The sequence below is a fragment of the Polistes canadensis genome, unplaced genomic scaffold (genome assembly GCF_001313835.1).
Source record: "Polistes canadensis isolate GaletaPanama2010 unplaced genomic scaffold, ASM131383v1 scaffold_46, whole genome shotgun sequence".
Taxonomy (NCBI): Eukaryota; Metazoa; Arthropoda; class Insecta; order Hymenoptera; family Vespidae; genus Polistes; species Polistes canadensis.
Genome location: NW_014569593.1, coordinates 301,232 through 322,979, shown reverse-complemented (window position 1 = coordinate 322,979; position 21,748 = coordinate 301,232). Strand labels below are relative to the sequence as shown.

Sequence of the window (21,748 nt, the reverse complement as noted above, 5' to 3'; positions counted from 1 at the left end):
AAGAAATGAATATTTACTCGCGTAGAAATACCGATAAATAAAATTATCTTACGAGGACGACTACTCGATTAATTCTTTTAGTCGCTGACTCCCAAATGATTTAAATAAAAAAAAAAAAAAACAGAAAAAAAAGTAAACAAAAAAGCGCCTTCCTACGTTTAAATATCCTTCAAATTATAATGCAACACGATAATTAAATACTACGAATGGTTTAAAGAATAAATCGAAACTAAAGCATGATCGATCCAATGATTTATATCATTTCAAACATTTGTTACAACCGTAAATAAATAATTGGGGTAGGGCTAATGGGTTTATAAAACGAAAGTACACTTATTTTTTCTTAAATCTAACGTTATAATTTGTTCCTTTAGATAAATGTTTAATTGTAAATAAAAACAAAAAGAAAAGGGAAACATTTTATTTGTAATTAATTTAAAACATCACCATCTAACACATTTGTTCTATCGTTTGTTCCGTTTTCTGTGGTAAACTATCGGACAATTGAACTTCGTAAACAGGTTTGCCTTGTTCGCTAATCCATATACTTCCATTCTGAGCACACCTAATCGCATATACTAATCCGTGAGCAATTAATTCGACCCTGTTAAAAAATGAATCATTTTTTAGATAAAGTTTTTACAGTAAGGGAGCACCGCACAATTGCTTTACATACCTTTGTGGTTGATATTTGAACAAAACTTGTGGATCGCTAAGGTTCTTTCGAAAATCTTCGAGATTAGCTTCGGTCAAGCTTGGACAGAGTACTATGATTCTCACGCCAGTCCTTTGATAATGATAAGGTTGCTAAAAAGGAATGATTTAACGTTAAATCGTTTAAAATGGTGGGGGAAAAAAAAAAGAACGTAGAACAAATTTCATACCGCAAAGGAACGGCTAAAGTTCACCACAGCGTGTTTGGTTGCGGAATAAACTGGAAATTCTGGTAAAGCCCATAAACCTGCTATCGAGGAAATATTAAGTACTACACCACCATTACCATCTAAATCTCGACGCATTTGTTGTATTCCCAGTAACGTGGAACGGATCAGAGCTGTCTGTTGTAAATGATATCTATTAATACGTTTTTCTATGTGTGTACAATCGAGAAATAATGTATACGTATTATCAACAAGAAAAAAAAAAATATTATAATATACAAAATTGTCAATCAAAAGGAATATGACTTTATATATATATATATATATATCGAATATGTTAAGAAAAACTTACCACGTTTACTTCGATAGCTTTTGTAAAGTCAGCTTCATTTATTATGCTAGCGTTGTTGATTAATATATCGAGACCGCCAAGAATATTGATAGCATCCTTAAATGTAACTACAGTAGACGATCTTTGTTTTATTTATTTCTTTTCTTTTCATACTTTTTCACTTCTATTCTTTATTTTTCTTTCATCGTTATATACAATTATTATTAATTTCATTTATAACGAGGAAAAAAAAAAATCTACGAAATAATGATTATATACTAACCGTTGAAATCGGTATTACGCGTGACGTCACAGTGAAGAAAAATTGCTCGATTTTTGCCAAATTCAAAATTCAATTTCTCTCTCGCCGTCGTTCCCTCTTTATCGCGATTGTCAATCATAACAACTGTCTAAGAATAAATAAATAAATAAATAGATAAAGATATCATATCTTGTTAACCGATTGTTTATATATCTTTTAAACAAAAATCCAGCTGGGAATTCTACGAATAGGTATGTTACCAAGATTTCCTCGTTAATTATAATAGTTTGATTGATAAACAAACAATTCCTTATCGTTGGGGAAATAATATGTAAATAATAATTTCTCAAAGATAACGATATTTACTTACGGATACGCCATTACGTAGTAATTCTCTACTAAAAGCCAACCCTAAATTACTTGCTGCTCCTATTACGATAGCTCTTTTGTCCTTTATTTGCATTTTTATCTAATAATAATAATAATAATAATAATAATAATAATAATAATAATATATAACGCTACTTTTTTTATTGATAATATTTTTGAATTAAAATTCGTTTTATCGAATACAATATATATATGTATATCTTTAAAATAGATATAACCAAATAAAAAAGTACTCTTCAAATTTCTTCAAAATTTTATTAAACCGTATGTCAAAGAAGAATCGTCTTCTTCGTAGCCTCTCTTGATATAACTTTCAAATCCAATTGTAAACTGAGCTCTTTTCGATTGATATGAAAGAATCTTTATATTATTTTATTTTTCCTATCGCGATCTTCGACCCCTCGAAGTAAACGAACCAATATTTCCACTCTCATCATAAGAGTTTCGACATTTATTTCTATTTAAATTTGTAGATTTTTCCAAATTTTTTATTGCTCACGAATAAAAATAATCGATCGATGAGTGTTTGATTTTTTTTCTTTTTTTTTTTTTTGCAAACCAAATCACAGTAATTCACCTTACGTTTCGTACTGAATTTTTTTCGAACGAGTTCGTAACGTTGATGAATAATACTTGGCGTAAAGTTTGTCGATTTATTATATTTTCGATTTGTTATGCATAAAGATTTATGCACGAGTAATTTATCTCTACGTAAAATAATTGTTGAAATCATATAATGCGTAATACAATAAATAAATAACTTTGTTACTTTATTATTATACTTTATCTATCGCTAATAAAAAATATTAGAATCAGAAGTACTGATATTTTATTATAAGAAAATGTTCCTTGTAACAAATGAAAAACACATTACGCATAGTATTCATGATTGACATTATCTGATAAATAATCTTAAACTTATACTAATCATAAGTGCAAATAAGTAAAATATGAATTTTGTATTATTGTGTTTAAAAAAAAGTGTTCATTTTTTTTAAAAGTCATACGATGAATTTCAACACGAATATTTTATCTCTCTTAAACTTAACGAAATGGAAAAAAAAATTCAAAAGATCTTGAATTAAAACCGAGAATTTCCTGTTAAATGTTTTAAATTGTTTTTTTTTTTTAAATGTAAAATCGATTTGTGACGAAACATTTTTAATAATATTTGCTTATTCGTAACATAATTAATATAAAATTTTAATCGAATTATCGCGTCTTTATTGAACACGCAAATACACACACACACAATTCTGATATATAAGAATTATGATTTATTATTATATATTTATAAATTATTATAATTTTATTCTATTGTTTTAAAAAGAATATGTAATACTATTTGAACAAAGTACGGAAGAAAGAAAGAAAGAGAAATATGTATAATTTCTGTAATAAGACGATTAATAGTTTATTTTACACTGGCACAGAAAGTTCCTTGTAATGAGGAATATTAACTTCATAAGGTGGTTCTCCGCCTTCGCTAACCCAAATGGCACCATTTTTGCCTTTTTGAATGAGATCCATCATTGCTCGCGAGACGTTGTCGACCCTTTATTTAAAAACATATATATATAATACAAATTTTGATCGAAAAAAAAATATTTCCAAAAAAGTTTTAAAATATCACACTTACGTTTGCTTAGGGCATTTTTCTAGAAGTCTACTTGCTTCTTTAAAATCGGTATATTTGCAATAATTCTTTTCTCCACCGTCAAACAAATTTGTAATTGTAACACCAGGACACATAATCAACACACGGACACCAGTATACTCTTCCGAATGCTGTAATAATAAGAACTCATGATATAAAATACATACACTTTGTAAGATTTCGTTCAATTTGCAATTAGTCATACTTTTAAAGTACTACTGAATCCAATTACAGCATGTTTAGTTGCCGTGTAAGCGGGAAGCACTGGAAATTCCGAACAAATTCCAACAATAGAAGCAATGTTTACAATGACTCCACCTTTGCCATTATTTTGTTTACTCATGTGATCTAAAGCCAAATAGGATCCACGAATGAGACCCGTCTGCAAAGCAAAAAAATTTTTATTTTAATCTTCTCTTATTAATGTCAAATAAATAAGATATAAAAGAAAAAGAAAAAAAACTTACGACGTTAATGTCAATCATTTTTTCCCAACGATCGTCATTTAAAATTCCAGCATTGTTAATGAATATATCAATTGTATGGAAGACAGAAATAACTTTTTTTACTGCGTCTGCAAGTATTACAAATACTTATTAATATTTGTTTTAATACATTAAATAAAATAATATTTATTTTTATTCCGCTTATGACTCATTCATTTCAATCAGAAATTAACTCACTTTCGAATTGTGCAGCATTTGATACATCGCAAGGTACAAAGATTGCTTTATTTTTACCAAATTCTTTTTCTAAGGTTGCTGCAGATTCAACACCTTTTGAACTGGATAAATCCAGAAGAGCTACGCTCTGGAAATTCAAATAACATTTGTTGTCATCTATTTGTTTCAAAAGCATTAGAAAAGAAAAAAGAAAAAGGACATTTTCTTGAAATAATATTAAATGTTTACCTTGGCACCATTTTTTAACAAATCTTCAGCATATTTGTATCCAAGCCCAGATGCTGCACCGGTAATCAATGCAGTTTTATTTTGAATTTTATTCATTTTTATTTAAAATTATTTTTTTTCGCGTCAAATAAGCTTAACAGAAGTTATGTTCATCTACGACGAAGGTCTTACTTTCAATGAGTATTGTGAACGGTCTGCTCGTTATATATATCGCGGTTAAGTGGGAGTTGATCAGTGATATATTCTACGTGATTGGGTATCTGATAATCAACAATTACTATTTAGCAATGTCTAATATTAAAATATTGTATAGCTTAATCAAGATGAAAATATATTTTCATCATATTTATCAAGATAGATTATTTTTACAATTCACGATCTACAAGTTACCACAGCATGATTGTTAGATATTTATTATCACCTTTTATTTTTCGTCTATGCTTTTTCTTTTTCTATTGCAATTAACAAAAATTTTCTTTTTCTACTGTTAATAACAACAATTTTTTTGTTTAGAAAATTCAAAAAAAAAAAGAAAATAATGATAAAGAGAATGTTTTTTCGTTTCCATTCGCATATTATACTTGTATTTTTCACATATTATACTTTTATTTTAGTAACATAATCTTTTCAATTATATCATAGTTTCATTTCATAATTACATAATCGTAACAAATCGAGAAAAATGAGATAAAATGAGAGATAAAAGAACAAAATATTACAACATAAGCATTTAAAAATGTAATTTGAACATTTATACATATTTAATTATATGTACAGTAAAAAACGTGATTTCTTAAAAAATATGGGATTTGCGTGAGAAAGTTTTTGTAGAAAAGTGAATGAAACCCGTAAAATGGAGAGAGTAATAAAAGATATATTATATTCTTACGAATAATAAATGATATTGTCACATAAAGCCTAAAATGTAATTACGAGGTATAAAAGCTAATAATATTATCAGAATATTTTCCCAATTATATGGGAATTCCCAAATAATTCCCCAATTAACATAATTATATTCAATTGTTTAGAATATTAACGACGTTTTTTTTCAAATATTATTTTTAAATTCAGAGTAATTGATAATTTATTACATAAACGTGTTCAACTAATTATGATTATTATAATGTTAATAATTGGAAAAAAATATGATTTTATTAGAGAAATATGTAAAAACTAAAAAAATTAATCTGTGCGATTGGATTAAATTGTTTTATATATAAAAATACGATTTTGGAGTCAAATCCGTTAAATAATAAATATTATTTCACCCTCTGTAGTACGAATATTTTTTGTGACTGTAATAAAATGGTTATAACGCGAAACAAATGAATTATATAAAAAAAATTTACCATTTGTTAATCAGAGGTTAGACAACATGATGCATAATTTTTACATCGGAGCCAAAAGTATCTTATACACGAATATGTGACTACGAAATCACATGATTATGAAAAGTATTGTAATAATCAAATTAATAAGAAAACATTTTTAAAAATTTAGAAAATTTTCTTGAAAAATATCTTATTTATTCCTGATAATCATTAAACATTCCTTCCCCCAACCCCAAAAAAAAGAGATGATAAATATGTGTGAAAACAAAAAATATATATATATTTATACATATAACTAGATTGTTATTGGTAATTGAAAATTATGTCAGACGAAAATTTCTAATTATTAATTTTATACTCTCGTGTTAGGTATAATCTCATGTGAATAATTTTCTTTGTAGATGGATACATAGAGAGGACGTTTCATGAATAAAGTAATTTTCATTGCATTTGATATTTAACGATCTTAAATGATCTTGACAGTCATAATTCTCTGTACATGCGTTTCAAAACTTTGCGAAAGAAGCCGGCTGACGAGTGAAAGTCAAGGTTTACTTTTATGAAAATATAATATTGTTTAATATACTATACCGATACATATTTATCGCTCATAAATATAAAGCGATAAACCAAATCACCTTATATATCGCATCTGCAAAAAATTAACATTTTGAACGCCATCAAATATCCATAATATAATCAATATCGTATCCATCTACGCAAACATAAAAAACTTATTAACATAAAATCATGCCACTCTCAAAACCAAATTTATTTCGTCCGACATATTTCTTTGTATCATTAATAATAATTGATTTATTCAGGTATTATTATATTTTAAAAGTATCGCTCGGCATATTATTATATTATAACTTTCATAATTGCTTCAAAGTAATTACCAGAAACAAAATTTTGTTTTCAATAAAAATATGAATTATCCAATTTTTTGTAATTCTTGAGATGTATTATTTGTATATTTTATAAGCATCATTATTTTTTTTTTTTTTTTACTTACAAACATCTAAATCATTGTGTAAATTATCATGACATACATTTTTTAACTTTTTACTGCATTAGGGATTAACTCATTTCAATATTAATATCTTTTCATCGCTTGTATAAAATCTTATAATTTTTTTTCATTTATATTTTTAAGTTTAAATATACGTTTACGCATTAAACTTAATATACATAAATTGATTAAGTATTTTATCAGCCTGTTATACAGAACATTCTAAAAGATTATCTTTTGCAATGTCATTAGTTTTAGTTAATAAGTATAACGAACGTTATGGAAAATTGCTATGTAAAAACAGGTATAAATTTACAGGTATAAACTTTGCTACATGTCATCGCAATGTCGTCTTAATCCAGCTTTTTCTTATTATTCACAGATTTTTATAGTATTGCTAAATATTGTATATGATAGCTTTCACCATTAGAATTTTAAGGATTTTGCAAACAATGCTGCTGTAGCTTGTGCTTTATCGCCATTAAACCTGCGCAACTCGCTAATTACTTGAGCTCTACCGAAACCTAACGCTTCAATTTCTTTTACTGTCGCTTCATTAAATGGATCATGTAAAAAAATGGTAGTCTCTAATGTAGCTAATCTGTTGGATGAAGATGCACCCACCGAATTGTTGTGACTTTGGCTATCTATAAATAACATTATCGTATTAACACTATTATTTACTTCAGATGGTATTGAAAGAATATTATTTTTTGCTTTTACAAAAATTTCAAGATTATTATTATTAAAAATTTACTATTATATATTATATGTATATAAGTGTATATATGATTACCATGTAGCTGTCTTTGCTTTTTTGCTTCTCTTGTACTATCTTCTAAAGCCCTGTGTAGATCTCTATCGTCCAATGATTCATCGCTATTACCACTTAATCTTGCACATTCTGGTAAATCGCCTGTAGGAAAATATTTAACAATAAATAATAAATAAATTAAATCTCTCTCATATCCCAATGAAAGATCTTCTGTTCACTAAATTATCAATCATAGTTTAACCTTCTGCTAAAAATGAAGTCTCAGTTCCTGTAGTTCCTATCTTCAATAAATTTGACTTTAGGTCTATACAACATTGGTGCCTTTTCAACATGTCTAAACCAAGTAACATATCCATCCTTTGTTCTTCGAGTACGCTAAAGGATGTTGTAAGATGATCATTGCCAATTTGAATTTGAACCATATGAATTCGTCCAATGATGCGCTGAACACCAACACCCTTAGCTACTCCAGCCCATCTAGTATCAACTAGACGCATAATGTGACATCGTTCAGCACAAGCTGCAGACATTATCGTTGTTTGTGCACCTAATTACATAAATAATATTTCTAATGTTAATGTCTTGACAACTATTAGTATATCCGCCACCTTTTTCAGATTATACAAAATACCTACAATAAATAAATCTAAAATTAACTGAAAAAAAGTCGGACAGTGAAAATACAAGAAGGATCCACAAGATGACTCAAGGCAGTACGATTTAAAAATAGATATCCAGTAAATCGAGTGAGAAAAATTTAAAAATAAATTCAAGCAAAAAACGCCTGCAGAGATGCATACTTTTTTCTTTTAGACATTTATACATTTAGTTCGTTATCCAACTAAAATATTAAAAGTATACCTGAGTCAATAAATGCTTTAACAGGAAATCCGTTAACTTTGCAATTAATATACAACATAACAACAGTGCCAAATGTTTCAGGATTATATTCCATAGCTGCTTCCATATTAGCTTCAATGTTTTTCTGCCGGATTTCTTCTGCAATCAGTCTTTGTGCTTCAGTATCTAGTGGATCTGCATTCATCATTCTTAATCTTTGCACTTGGCGTTCTTCTCTGACCTTGATTTGTTCCCTCAATACAGTAGAAAATCTATCTACAATTGTTTAACTTTTATTTATGTCCGTTCGAAGAAATGAAAATTGATACGAATATGTTATATTTACCTAAATTACCAGACAACAGGGCATCCGCTAGTCTAGGATTATTTTGCTTAAGCAGAGCCAGCTGGTCTGGATTTGCCAAGAACATATCTCTTATCATGGCTGGATCATCTTCACTACGTGGATTTTGTACTCTATGTGCAGCACTATTTGAAACTGGAGCTGGAGTTGGAATTTGAGTTGGAATTTGCCTATTGTTCGATGTTCCTGGTACTCTGATGGAACTGAAGTCCAATGTAGGAATAACTGAAACAACGAATTTTTAAATTCAATTATCATTCCATTTGCTACAGATTACCTAATTATAATTAAAAATTCTACAACTTTAACGAAGATATATGAATCGCTCATTTACCACATCGATCAACTCCACGCGAAAATTAGAGCAAATTGGAGAAGTTATATTTATTAAACCAAATTATTAACGTGTTGACTGCTACACCAGATTTGCATGACACTCTAAGAAAGTCACAAGAGAATAATACAATACGTGAAATAAAAATTTTGTAATACAATATATAATAATTTAATTACAATTTTTTATTCTTAGATAGTATATTTTTTAGTTCATAGTATACTTCAATTAGATATGATGTTAAAAATATTTTAATTGTCGATATACATTTGAAATTAATTATTTAAATGTTTGAGCTGATGACCATTATGAAAACGAGCTCTGATTATCCATATGACCAATGTGATGAATCAATGTATTAAAGAAATTTATTTGAAATATAAAATATTAACTTATTGATCAAGCGCTTTGGTAAAAACATTTAAAATTATTTTTCAAGTGGAATTAATACTTTTGGTCTGCGAACGGCTTATAAATGCACACAGACTATGTACTAACTCAAAATAGAAGGAAAAAAAATCTAAAAAAGAGAAAGAAAGAAAAAAAGAAAGAAAGAAAGAAAGAGAGAGAGAGAGAGAGAGAGAGAAAGAACAGAAATTTCTCGATTTCTTTGATAAACATATTGCAAAAAATTCAAAAACTGAAATCGAGAGGCTAACCTCATGTCGGAACACGGTCAATTAGCGTTTATATGCTGACCTCCGTTAAAGGGGTTAATGTTCAAGTCCGTGCCACTCTGATGCATGTGTTGGAGAATAACAGCGTCACCATCACGAATGCCATGGTCCTTAAGAGACTTCTTATCGTCCATTAATGGTAGGCCGTTGAATGCAATGACGATTTCGTGGGCCGGTACGCCGCTTTCGATTTCGCAGAAGGCCTTAAAGTTCTCTAATTCGAGATCTTCACTGACATCTAAGACGAAGATATCGTCGCTTAGGGTTGTTACCGTCACCTTCATTTTTCTATCAAGCAAGCTGCTTCCTTTCTTCTTTTCGAACGCGTTTAGACCTCTCTCACTCACTCTCTCACTCTCTCTCTCGGTGCTTACTCGCGACCAAAAGTACGATCAAAAAATAAGAAAAGTCTGGGAGGTAATATTAAAATTCGAAAGAAAGGGAAACCCGGGGCGTTTAAAGCTACACGATTTTCCAAAAAAAAAATATATATCTATATTTATAAATATGCGTGTGTATAGCCACCAAACAGCTTGTGATTCGGATTAAGGGAGGGGAGGACGGAGTGATAAACAGTTTTTTAGGATGTAAACACAATCCAGCTCAGCAAAAACACGCGACTCCACTTTGTCGAGAGTCGATATTATAATCGATGAAAACAATCGATTCGTTTATTCTATCGAACTTCGATTGTACATTCTCGATTATGAGTTAATCGAAAATCGTTGGCAACATCGCGATTAAAATGGCGCGACATTTAAAATTAGTCCCATGTTTTATTTTACTTGTAAGGCTACTTAACTCCTATATATATAAATCAAATTCAAAAGAAATATATTAGAAAGATTATATTTACAATATTATACAAAAAAAGTTTCTTATGTATACAGTTTAACCCTTAACAATCGTAAGTCACTCCCTCAGGTTACTCGACAACGGAGCAATTAACATCTCCAGTGATGTATCAATACCTTTTGTAGTCACTTTTCAATATATTAAGTCCAAAAAATGAATAATGAAAATTTAATAACCGTATTTATCGTTTAAACTTGTCTTTCCGTCTCCACTTTGATTTTGTGGTGGAACCCAGGTTGAATAATTGTCATTGTATACGTCCTTATCATAAGTTTCTTTTACTGTTTTAGTAACTTTGGATGTTTTCGTAGACGATTGATCGCTTGGAGGAATGCTAGTAACAATGTTGGATAATATTTTTGTTGCAACGCTTACATTTTCCACTTTAAGTAAATTATCTTCCGTTTCTGTGGTACTTATTGGTGTCTGGGATGTGTCTTCAAGAGATTCTATATTATTTGAACTCTTATCGTCACTAATTTCTGAACTATCTTCTTTACTATTTTTCCTTAATTCTTCTTCTTCTACAATATTGATATTATTTTGCTTGGATTGCAAAATATTTTTAGGATCCACGACAGCTGTTTCCTGTAAAATTTCACACACACATTGTTACGTAAAATTATAATTTATTGCAATTTAAAAAGTAATCAGTAAAAGATTGATACAAAGATTAATTACTTACATCTTTTGAAGTTTGATAATTTGTTTTTTGATTCATTTTTACATCATTATCAAACATTTCACTTGATTTTTGTGCTTCATTTAAAGGTACTATATGAATGCTTAAAGGTGGCAAATTAGTTGGTCGCAAAGGATTTAATAATTTTATCAATTTTGCTTCTTCTTGTCGTAAATCTTGTAATTTGACCTTCATTTTACGTTTATCAGCTTTAGTCAAAATAGTCACATTTAAAGATGACATAAAAGCATCTAACGCGTCTTCTTCTGTGTCTTTTTCATTCTTTGAAGATTCATTTTCAAACTTTTGCGACTTCCTCATGCATTCAACCAAATCAGTAATCTGTTTTACAACTGTATCATGCTTTTCCACCTTTTCCAAAAATAATTAATTGAATTATAGATAATTAAAACATATATCTTACGTGAAATAAAATATGTTTAAATAATACCAATGAATCGTATGTATCCTTTTGCGGTTCTAATTTTCCTGCTAATCTCATTCTTTGTTGGCGTTTCTTTTCTATAGAACCAGTCCTATCGAGGAAATTATCTTCGTCTGAACTATAATAATCATCTTCTTCCCAGTTTCTTACTTTCCTCTTTTTGCTTTCTATATATATAACATTTATATAGAAATTATAATATAATAATTATTTTTATAGATATTTTTAAATGTGGAAATTTACGAAATAAAAACTTTTGATAACGTACCATGAGTCGCTTGCCTAAGTAATCCATATCTATCTAAAATTTTACAAGCCTCTAAAGCGCATTGAATAACGCATTCTTTTTTTTTTCCCTTAACAAGTGCTTCAGCTCTCACTGTATGGCCAGCAATACTTTCGATAGGCAAACTAATAGAACATTGTTTAATATATTAATATAATTTTAATGTAGATTTATAAAAAATATTATAAAATACGTACTCGACCCAACAAAGAAATTGTGCAAATCCTCTTTCTTCAGTGTGATATTGCAAATCATATCCTTCACGTTCGAACCATCCTCTCAAACTTTTCTTCGGATCGTTAAGATATAATTCTTCATTATTTGTAGCAGCATATGGATTTTCTGTTAAATCCGTTTCTTCGTCAGCATCTTCACCCATACCCCAATCAATACCTTCATTTTCTTCTTCTTCTTTTTTCAATCTTTCTTCTTCTATCATTTGTGAACGTTGTGCTGCTTTCATTTTCTCACGTTCTTGTAAATCTAACATTCTTTTTTCCTAAAAAAGATAATAAAAATACTGGTCAGATGAAAAAATAATAAAAATATCTGTTAAATATCAATTTACAACAACTTCATACCCTTAATTCCGTGTAAGATAATTCAGATTCTTCCTCTTTACTTTCGTGAAGTGCTTGTACTATATATTTACGTGCACTACAACCAAATTTAATAATGTGACTATCATGCAGTCTTACGTAAGCATTAGGAGGTACACGATTTCCATTCCAATAAGTACCATGCGTACTTCCTAGATCATATACATATAATCCTTTAGAATTATTTTCATCTTCTATTCCTCTATATTGAATTATTGCGTGAAACCTTGAAATAGTTGGATGTGCAAGAGAAATATCGCAATTAGGTAGCCTTCCAACAACGTGATAACTTTTGCTAGTTAAATCGATAGTTTGAACTATAACGCCAGATTTCAATACTTCCAATTTATATTCGTCCTCTGGTATTCCACCCCAACTAGGTTCGTCATACTTCAAAGTTAATGTTTTGTGAGTCTTAGAACAAATAGTCTGTTTGTCATCCAACGATGATTTTATCTGATTTGTATTTGACGTAGCTTTATCCAAAGGTGCATCTGATTCTTCATTATTTGATTCGATCTCTTGTTGAACTTTAGTTGAAGTAGCTGAACTAGGAAATGGTAAAATCTTACGTTTTCCACGCTTTGGTCCAATCATAATGGTTGGTTTTTTAAATTCTATTTTAATAGGGCGATCATTAACTTTTTCATTTATTTCTGAAGAGGCCATCGTTTCTTTTTCATCCATATTTTCAATTGCGTCTTCTTTATCCAGCAATTCTGGACTAACCTTTTCTTGTAAATCATTTTTATTATCGTTTTCATTATCATCTAAATTATTTTTGGACGATTCTTTATGTTTGTCTTCCATAACTCTACCTTTACTTATTTTCAATTATAACAAAATTTTTATTGTTAATCCTTTAATTAAACAATAATCACTAGGTTGATAATATTCAATTTGAATTGTTCACTTTAATAATAATTACTTCGTTTTAATAAATATTTTTACGGCTCTTGATACATGCACTATTACATGTATTATTACATTTATATATTAATATAAAATATATCAGTTATATTTTTAAATAAATCGAGAATTTTGTTTCAATATTATTGTATCAATGTCACAAAGATTTTTTTAATTTCCTTTGACAATAACGCAATGTTGTATACTTATTCGTATACTTGTTTTTTACTTTACCGTTTTTTCGATTAGTACGCTATCTATGCTTACTGATGCTAACTAACGGTGTACCATCGAAAAATAAGAAACAAGCCAATCATAGTAGTATTACACCATCTATGTTTAATAATGTGCATCTGCCTGCATACCATTGAGAAATAAGCCAATCACAGTAGCGTTCTTGTTATATGATTATTTGTAAATAAATGATTAAGTATACAAATGTTTTGTTTTTGATTGTGAGGTTATGTTAAAGAAGAAGTTTTAAGAGATTGGAAAAGTGTCAACTTAATTATTTATTATATTTGCAATAAATATATCTTTAGTTATTATCATTCATATTTATTAATAATTTTTACTTGAAATTTATATTTATTACTATGGAATTTCTAAAAAGCATTGGAGTTGGTGTGAGACCTATAGATGATCCCTTTTTTGATGAAACTTATAAAAGTTGCAAGATATTTCAAAGGAAAGGAATTATAGCTGAAGATGATGAAGATTTATGCCATGACATGTAATAAGAAATATGCAATGACATAATATATACATATGTAATATATATATACTATTTTACCACCATATATATATATATATATATATATATGGTGGTAAAAATGGGGTCATATACAAAACATACAAAATTAATAAGTAAAATATTGCATTGATTAACATTAATAGTTGTGGATTGTTTCAGTATACAAGATTTTTCTTGTCCGAACTCACAATGTGCAGCAATATTTAAAACATTATTAGACTTTGAAATGCATTATAATTCCTGCCACCGATATATTTGCTTGGAGTGTAAAAGGATTAAACCAAATCCTAGATTATTAGAAATTCATATCCAAGAAACGCACGATACATTTTTCAAGCTATTATCAGAGAAACAACCAATGGTAATTATATTTTGTATATCTTATACATATATTTTCTAATATGATGATTAATATTACATATTATTTTTCTTTTTAGTATCAGTGTTATGTTTCTCAATGTAACACGAAGTTCAATAATTCAAATGAAAGACGGGAACACTGTATCAATGTACATAAATATCCAAAAAATTGTCGCTTCGATATGTCATATCACAAAAAAGAAGAAAATTCCAATAACAAAATGGATGTAGATTCCTCTAATAAAATGGATATTGATATTGTAGATGAAAAAGAGGAAAAGGAAAAGAAAAAGAAAAAGAACAAGAAAATTCTATTAAATAAGAATCAAAAAACTAAAACGTTTAATAAAACTTCCAGAATAAGTAACTTTGAAAAGCCTACCGCAAGTTGTGCTGCTTCTTCTTCTTCCACAACGTTTACTGATATTGATAAAAATGCATCTTTAATGTTTGTACCTAGACAAGTAGAAAAATCTTATGCAAAGACTCTTAGTAAAAATCAAAGTAAAGAAAGAAATGTTCTTGAAGCAGAATGTATGTCAGACATAGCAAAATCTCTACCCGATTAACCAGTTACCTATGGTGACTTCTTTAAAAAGTGTGCACCTAAATTGTATTGCCAAAATATAAAGTGACAACGAGTATACTCGTTAAAGACAGTATATGTAGCTGTTGTAATATTGAATTAAGTTTTAATCAAATGATTGTATTATTTTTGTATAAAATTTATAATTTTATTATTAATACACACGTTCATTCTTCTTCTTCGTGTACTTAATTCAAATATATAGTTTGCATATGGAAAAAAAAATCAAAAAAATTAATTATTTAAAAGAATGATTAGTCAGAAATTTATCTGCTGTTGTTGAATGATAATTGAGTAAAGCAAGGTACAATATGTAATAGCATTTTGCAAGTCAAATATCAATATCTTGATTGTTTCCGACTATTAGTTTTGTTATATGTAAATATTTTCTTGTGGAATAACTTTTGGAAGATGTGCTTGGTATATAGTTTAAAAAATATTTTTATATATATTAGTTGTGTAGCGTTAGGTTTAGTTGAACGAGTTTGTTTTACTTTGTTCACACTATACACAGTATTTTTATGATAATTATTTATATTTCATTAGAGTTTCATTATCTATAATATCTATTCCGTATAATTGAACATCGTCAATCATAGTTAGTTGGTTAAGAGTTATTTTTTATATGTGTAAAATAATGCAACTATTATCATATAATATTTATATAGTATTTATTATACAGTTATATATTAAGTACACAGTTATATATTAAGTACACAGTTATATATTAAGTACACACACATGTATATGTATATATATATTTAAATTATAATTAATATATGTATATGTATATGTATATATATATATATATTGCGTAAATATATTAAATGATAATTTTGTATGCATATATATATATATATACATACAAAATTATATACATGTATATTTATTACGTAAACAGTTAAACAATATTTACAGATATAATTGGAAGTTTAACTGTTTATTACAATAATTCTTCAATTTGAATTTTATTTACATGTCGTTTTTATAGATTATTTAATAGTACCCAAAATTTCGTCTTTATTGAGTAATTAGATTCTAAAATATACTGATCAATTATAAAATGTGATAATTAAGTAAATATGAATTACAAGAAGCTGTACAAAAAATTGATATAAAATTAGACAAATTATTTGAAATAAAAAGACAAAAATAATAAAATTCAAAAATTTATTAAATATATAAAATTAATAAAAATATCGAATACTTTACAGCGCTTAACTTGTTAACAATACAAAGCTTGAAACATTTACCAGTTATGATCCGTTTCTGTTTCTTAACTTTGATGCCGCATTTTCTCGTCAAATAATAGCTTGCCTATATATTACACGTATATTAATTAATAATTATGACAGTAAACTAAGTAAAAAAAATAGAAACGATTATTTTTTTTTTATAACATAAATATATAATTGATATATAAAATAAATTATTTATAAAATCAATTTTATAGATTTAGATTATTGTCATAATTATTAGCACGTTATACGATTGTGTGCACTTTATAAGGGGTAACTTGACATTTATCCTCAGATTTCGATGAGCTTGATACACGTTGATAATACTTTCCTCTTTTTAATTATAGGTGAAATTATTCGTTTCGATGGATTATGCTTACGCGATACAAAATAGTTCAAATTTTTGCGTGTACAAAAAGTATTTGTGACAACAGAGTTAAATTTTGTAGACAATTCTTATTTGTGAATGTATCAAAATTTAACGCTGTAATTCATTCGTTTTACGTTCACGACCACAAGTACTATTTCATTATTATTCGTCATAATGAATTTGTATTTACATAACGTACACGAAAAATTCAAATTATTGTTGTTTTCTTTTCACGAATGTTTGAACAAATGATTTGTACCTGCGATTAAATAAGAGTAAAAAGTACGAAGAAAAAAAATAGATAAATCTTGAGTTACCCCTTACGGAAAGAAACCTTGTGGAAGGAATGCACTTTCAATTGGTTGGAACGATCGGCCACTGTGTCCCATTCTCGTTCGATATATTACATTTATTTTAATTGTTGATTGCAAGTATCCAATTTATTAATTCGACTAATAACACCAAAAAATAATCTATATAAAAATAGAATAATATAACGTATTGACGTTGACGTTCTATGTGGCAATAATTGTGATAGTGAATAACGCCAACAAAATTTTATAATTTATCTTATACCAGAAGTTAAATCATTTTCATATAATATAAATCATAAAATTAATTCCCTTTTTTTTGTTTTTTTTTTCTTTTTTCAATATTTTATTTTAATCCACAATTATCGTGGTGTATAAATATATAAATCTGTTTATCATAAATATACAAATAAATTTTAGCAATATTATAAAATGATTTAACTTTCTGGATTTACAATTAGAAAAAGTCAAAGATGGGGATAGATAGATGTAATGAACGATCGAACGAACGAACAAATATCTCTTTTAACCCCTATATCTTCCTGAAGATATTCTTCTTATTAAACTACTGTACAGAATGATTATTCCTTTAAACGGAGGAATAACATTACGTGAATATTAAATTTGTTCACAAATGAAAATTGAAATATCTAAGTCGTCGAGTATATCATACATTTCAGTTTAGCGGTTTCATTTCTGAGCGCCGCCAGTTCATATTTGAGCTTCAAATTTTCTTGTTCAAGATATGCGGCTCTTATTGCAATTTCATCTTCTTTCGCTCTTCTAGCATCTCTCGATCGTTTAGCAGCTTCATTATTCTTTTTCCTCCTTTCCCAATAAGTAGCATCCTTTTCATCTACGGTACTGGTCGGCACTGCCGGAGATGAAGTTTTGTTGGTTCTTCGCATTTTAGGATTAGACGATTCGTTTTGACGTTTAACGCTCATGAGCATCTTTTCTCGAAATTCTTGATACTCTTCATCATTATTTTGTGTATAGATCAAATCCGATTGATTAGTCGGAATAGTTATAGGATAAGCTTTAAACGGTCTAGGCATTTTCCTCGGACTTTCGACAGGATATAAATTAGTTGGTGTCACTGTTGCTGTTGTTATAGTGGGCAATTGAATGTTCGTGTTAATAACTTTTTCTATATTTTTTTCCAATGAATTTGACGTGAGCAAAGTAGGTAATATACTTGGTATTGCCGGAATCGGAATCGGGACGTTAATTGGCAAATGAGATGGTAATTTTTCGATGTTATTATTGTTAATCGGAAAAAGGTTCACAGGTCTTCCTTCGTATTCGTTTATATTAGGTGACTGGGATTCTGACGGTGGAGTGAACATACTATATTGCCTTTCTAAAGGACTATTATTATATTTTCTTTTACGAGTTGTAACGTTTTCCTCTCGTACCGTAGGTAAATCCTCCTTGATCCTTTGAATCGCGTTAGAATTATCACTTTTACTGGACGTAGGTGAAACAAATGTTTTCTTGCATGACAAATCTAATATCGAATGTTCCGAAGTTGTGTCCTCTGAAGTATCTTGATTAGACGAATTGGATAAGTCAGTTGGTTGTTCCATTGATTCGTCAATTGGTAACGGGTTTTCAGTTTTTATCAAAGGAACTTGATAATTTCGAAGATTTTGTTGTTGTATTTTATATATCATAGCTTTCCTATCGGCATCCATCTCTTGACGATTTCTTTTTTTTTCACTTTTTCTTTTTACCGAAAACGAAAATACAATTTTCTTCAATTTATACAAAACTCGCGTATTATGAAATAGAACGTGATCTGTTATAACATATGTAAGATATATTATTTAAAATGATGTCGAAGGTGACCCTTGTAAATATATAATACGTCTATATCCAATAAAATTTTCTAATCGTACGAATAGGTAATTAGAATGTTAGAAATAAAAATATTTCTTTTTTTTTTTCTTTTTTTCTTGGGACTTGTTTAGTTTTTGTCGTGTATCAACCAACAAGTAACAATTTCTGATCACTTATATTTTAAACGTATACGTATTAGAAATAAATTATTTCTTAAATAAATAAAATTAATCCAATCTTGCACTATGATCACCACTATCTCTGTATGACACAATGTTAACGATACTTTCTAAATTGATGTTAGTCACAAACGTCGTATAAAATAACTTGAGATTAGGTTGAAAAATTTCGGGATGTCCGATGGCTTCTGCCGAAGAATGACCAGAAACGTTTAAAATGAGTTTAGATGTTCAGTTGCTTTTATACCTGGCAACCCTTATTCGGGCAAGGGTAGGAGATCTTAGAAGAAGGTGGTGGGGGTATTGGTCCCTTTTCAGAAGAAGTGGAAGGATACATTTAAATAGTTCTTTTATTTACAAACAAAGCAGCATTTATATAATTTATAATACAAATTATTTATTTATATTTCACGTATGTTAATAAGATTTATTTTACTCATATTTATCGGTAAAATTTATAAATATAGATTAATTATATAAACGTTAACAGTGTGTTACGGTACCTACATACATAAAATATAAAATAAAAATAAAATTAATATATTAAAAATATTAAATGAGTTCGAGATTTATTAATTCGTTTACTGTACGTGTACATTTGTATTTATTACATCCACGTAAAATAATTTGGTAACATAATAACTAATTGTCTTCTTCTTCTTTTTATTAGGACTTCGTCCTGTTATAATAGCTTTTTTTATTGCTATTTCTATGAACGATAACTAATTGTAACATACATAATATATTTGCTCTGTTTTATTTATTTAAAAAATTAATCTTTTGTAAAAATATTTTAAAAGAAAATGACGATATGTTGAAACGCGATAATAAAAAGAATTGTGCGTGCACCTACGAGTAAATGCGCGCGCGCACACGTTATATTTGCATATATAAATTGTTTAAATTAACTATTTCCAAAAGTTAAGAATATTTGAAAGAAAACGAATAAAAATAATAGTAGCAGAGAAAGTAGCACAACTTTAATTTTGATGAATAATGTATTGTTCGAAAATCATTTAATCGTAAGCCATTCCTCGATGATGTTAACAATAGATGACTAGTATCCTTATTGTTACGGAAACCTTTTAAATTAAATTTCAAAGGGGTGAAGAATGCATTTAAGAAATGACGTTGTGTTTGAAAATGGTAAACAAATGAATAAATTTTAGTAAAGATGTTGATATTAGATCAAGGTCTTCAAGTTGTTCCACACACACATCAAAGAATCATTTAGAAATCGTACCTTAGAATTTTCTATTAACAACCCTTTGAAGTCAATACCCTTTTCTCTATTTCGTTTCTTAGATCTTCCGAAAATACGTTGTTTTCTTGCTGTGTTATAGGATTATTGAACGAAGCTATCCCAGTTTCTAAAGAAATTCTCTAACAATCAAAATAATTTGCATAAAAAATTCATTAATTAAAAGAAATGACAATGGGTTCAGATTGTTATTGTAGGTATCTCGAAATACCTAGAACATTAGTTGTTCAATCTAAGGTAAAATAACATTTCCCTTTTGCTTTTACTTTTGCATTCTGTGTGCCCCTGTTCTTTCTTTACTCACAACTCTTTCATTTTCTTGTAGAGTTATCTTATTCAACGGCGATTGTTAACAGAGAAGATTTCCTTTTTCTTCCACGATCACGCCAAATTTAGTCGTCTCTTGTAGAAAATAGAAAACGTCAGATACAATCTCCCTCCCCCCTTCCCCCCTTTATTCCTTGAATCTATTCAAATTTCTTCTTCTTCTTTTTTTTTTTTATCTTTCTCTTTCTCACATATTCGAGGTTACATTTGAATGGCAATAGTAACCCGTTATTTTTCGATTTTTCCCGTGATCTTCCTCCTTTCGATACGGATGAATACCAAGATTTTATTTTGCATCTGCCCATTTACTTTTACGTAGAGTAAAGAATAAGACCAACATCTTTGATTCACATATATTCGAGGCAAAATGTTCTACGTGATTTGTTAATCTATTATTTTCGAAAGTTACTTACTGTTCTTCGTTTTATCTAATATTTGTTGTTGCGCATGTTACCTTATTTTCCGAGATAACAGATATTGTAATTTAATGAGGCTGACAATTAAGGCTTCGATTACCTAACGATTTTATATTATTACAGAATAATTCTAAATTATTTATATCCATATCTTTCGTTAATAGTACCCCTATATGGCATTTATTTTCGTTCTTGTGGAATTTTCTTATGTTATGCGAGAATAGATTAATTATACATTTCGAATGTTTTGAGTTCGTGACGAAAAGTGTATTAGACAGATACATCAAACTTATAAGTTTTTTTGTTAACGAGTAGTGATGAGTCACGTATATTTTACTAGAATTTGAACTATCACATTATCGTAAGAAGAAATTTTGAAGAGGTTAAAGTATGTTACCTAATAGATAATCCTTTATAGTTAAGTATCTTTTATAAATATATTTTGACTGATAAATTTATATCTGTAATAAATAAAAATGTAAGACTAAACAACGTATAATAAGAAAAAATTTTAAATAAAATAAAAATGTATAAGTACGTTAGAAATATATTAATTGTAA

The 21,748-nt window shown here is 28.3% G+C and overlaps 5 protein-coding genes across 5 annotated transcripts in view; 1 reads left to right on the top strand and 4 right to left on the bottom strand.

Annotated features, from left to right (window-relative positions):
* Window positions 1-4,720, bottom strand: part of LOC106785155 — a 10,169-nt gene extending 5,449 nt beyond the window's left edge. Inside the window, exons 1-13 of the mRNA XM_014745357.1 lie at window positions 4,433-4,720; window positions 4,205-4,331; window positions 3,989-4,095; window positions 3,727-3,903; window positions 3,504-3,652; window positions 3,288-3,419; window positions 2,442-2,571; window positions 1,845-1,943; window positions 1,496-1,622; window positions 1,234-1,340; window positions 885-1,058; window positions 677-807; window positions 456-604 (exon numbers count right to left, since the gene is read on the bottom strand). Coding sequence (XP_014600843.1) covers window positions 456-604; window positions 677-807; window positions 885-1,058; window positions 1,234-1,340; window positions 1,496-1,622; window positions 1,845-1,943; window positions 2,442-2,571; window positions 3,288-3,419; window positions 3,504-3,652; window positions 3,727-3,903; window positions 3,989-4,095; window positions 4,205-4,331; window positions 4,433-4,528 — 1,705 coding nt within the window. The 5' untranslated portion in view covers window positions 4,529-4,720. The remainder of the gene's footprint in view (window positions 1-455; window positions 605-676; window positions 808-884; window positions 1,059-1,233; window positions 1,341-1,495; window positions 1,623-1,844; window positions 1,944-2,441; window positions 2,572-3,287; window positions 3,420-3,503; window positions 3,653-3,726; window positions 3,904-3,988; window positions 4,096-4,204; window positions 4,332-4,432) is intronic.
* Window positions 4,721-7,147: 2,427 nt separating this feature from the next.
* Window positions 7,148-10,382, bottom strand: LOC106785222 (protein DDI1 homolog 2). Its single transcript, XM_014745500.1, has 6 exons — window positions 9,791-10,382; window positions 8,740-8,982; window positions 8,415-8,669; window positions 7,795-8,100; window positions 7,575-7,694; window positions 7,148-7,425 (listed from the first exon to the last, which is right to left on the bottom strand). The coding sequence occupies exons 1-6, from the start codon at window positions 10,050-10,052 to the stop codon at window positions 7,205-7,207; spliced, it is 1,407 nt and encodes a 468-aa protein (XP_014600986.1). The 5' UTR covers window positions 10,053-10,382; the 3' UTR covers window positions 7,148-7,204.
* Window positions 10,383-10,617: 235 nt separating this feature from the next.
* LOC106785221 (kanadaptin) lies at window positions 10,618-13,532 on the bottom strand. The gene is made up of 6 exons (XM_014745499.1): window positions 12,618-13,532; window positions 12,234-12,535; window positions 12,019-12,161; window positions 11,757-11,917; window positions 11,309-11,677; window positions 10,618-11,211 (listed from the first exon to the last, which is right to left on the bottom strand). The coding sequence occupies exons 1-6, from the start codon at window positions 13,443-13,445 to the stop codon at window positions 10,792-10,794; spliced, it is 2,223 nt and encodes a 740-aa protein (XP_014600985.1). The 5' UTR covers window positions 13,446-13,532; the 3' UTR covers window positions 10,618-10,791.
* A 372-nt stretch (window positions 13,533-13,904) lies between these two features.
* Window positions 13,905-15,873, top strand: LOC106785224 (zinc finger protein 511). Its single transcript, XM_014745502.1, has 3 exons — window positions 13,905-14,277; window positions 14,458-14,659; window positions 14,736-15,873. Exons 1-3 carry the CDS (start codon window positions 14,141-14,143, stop codon window positions 15,225-15,227), a joined length of 831 nt encoding a protein of 276 aa, XP_014600988.1. The 5' UTR covers window positions 13,905-14,140; the 3' UTR covers window positions 15,228-15,873.
* Window positions 15,874-17,594: 1,721 nt separating this feature from the next.
* On the bottom strand, window positions 17,595-19,053 carry LOC106785223 (thyrotroph embryonic factor). The gene has a single exon (XM_014745501.1). The coding sequence runs from the start codon at window positions 18,858-18,860 to the stop codon at window positions 17,814-17,816; it is 1,047 nt and encodes a 348-aa protein (XP_014600987.1). The 5' UTR covers window positions 18,861-19,053; the 3' UTR covers window positions 17,595-17,813.
* Between the last annotated feature and the right edge of the window lie 2,695 nt (window positions 19,054-21,748).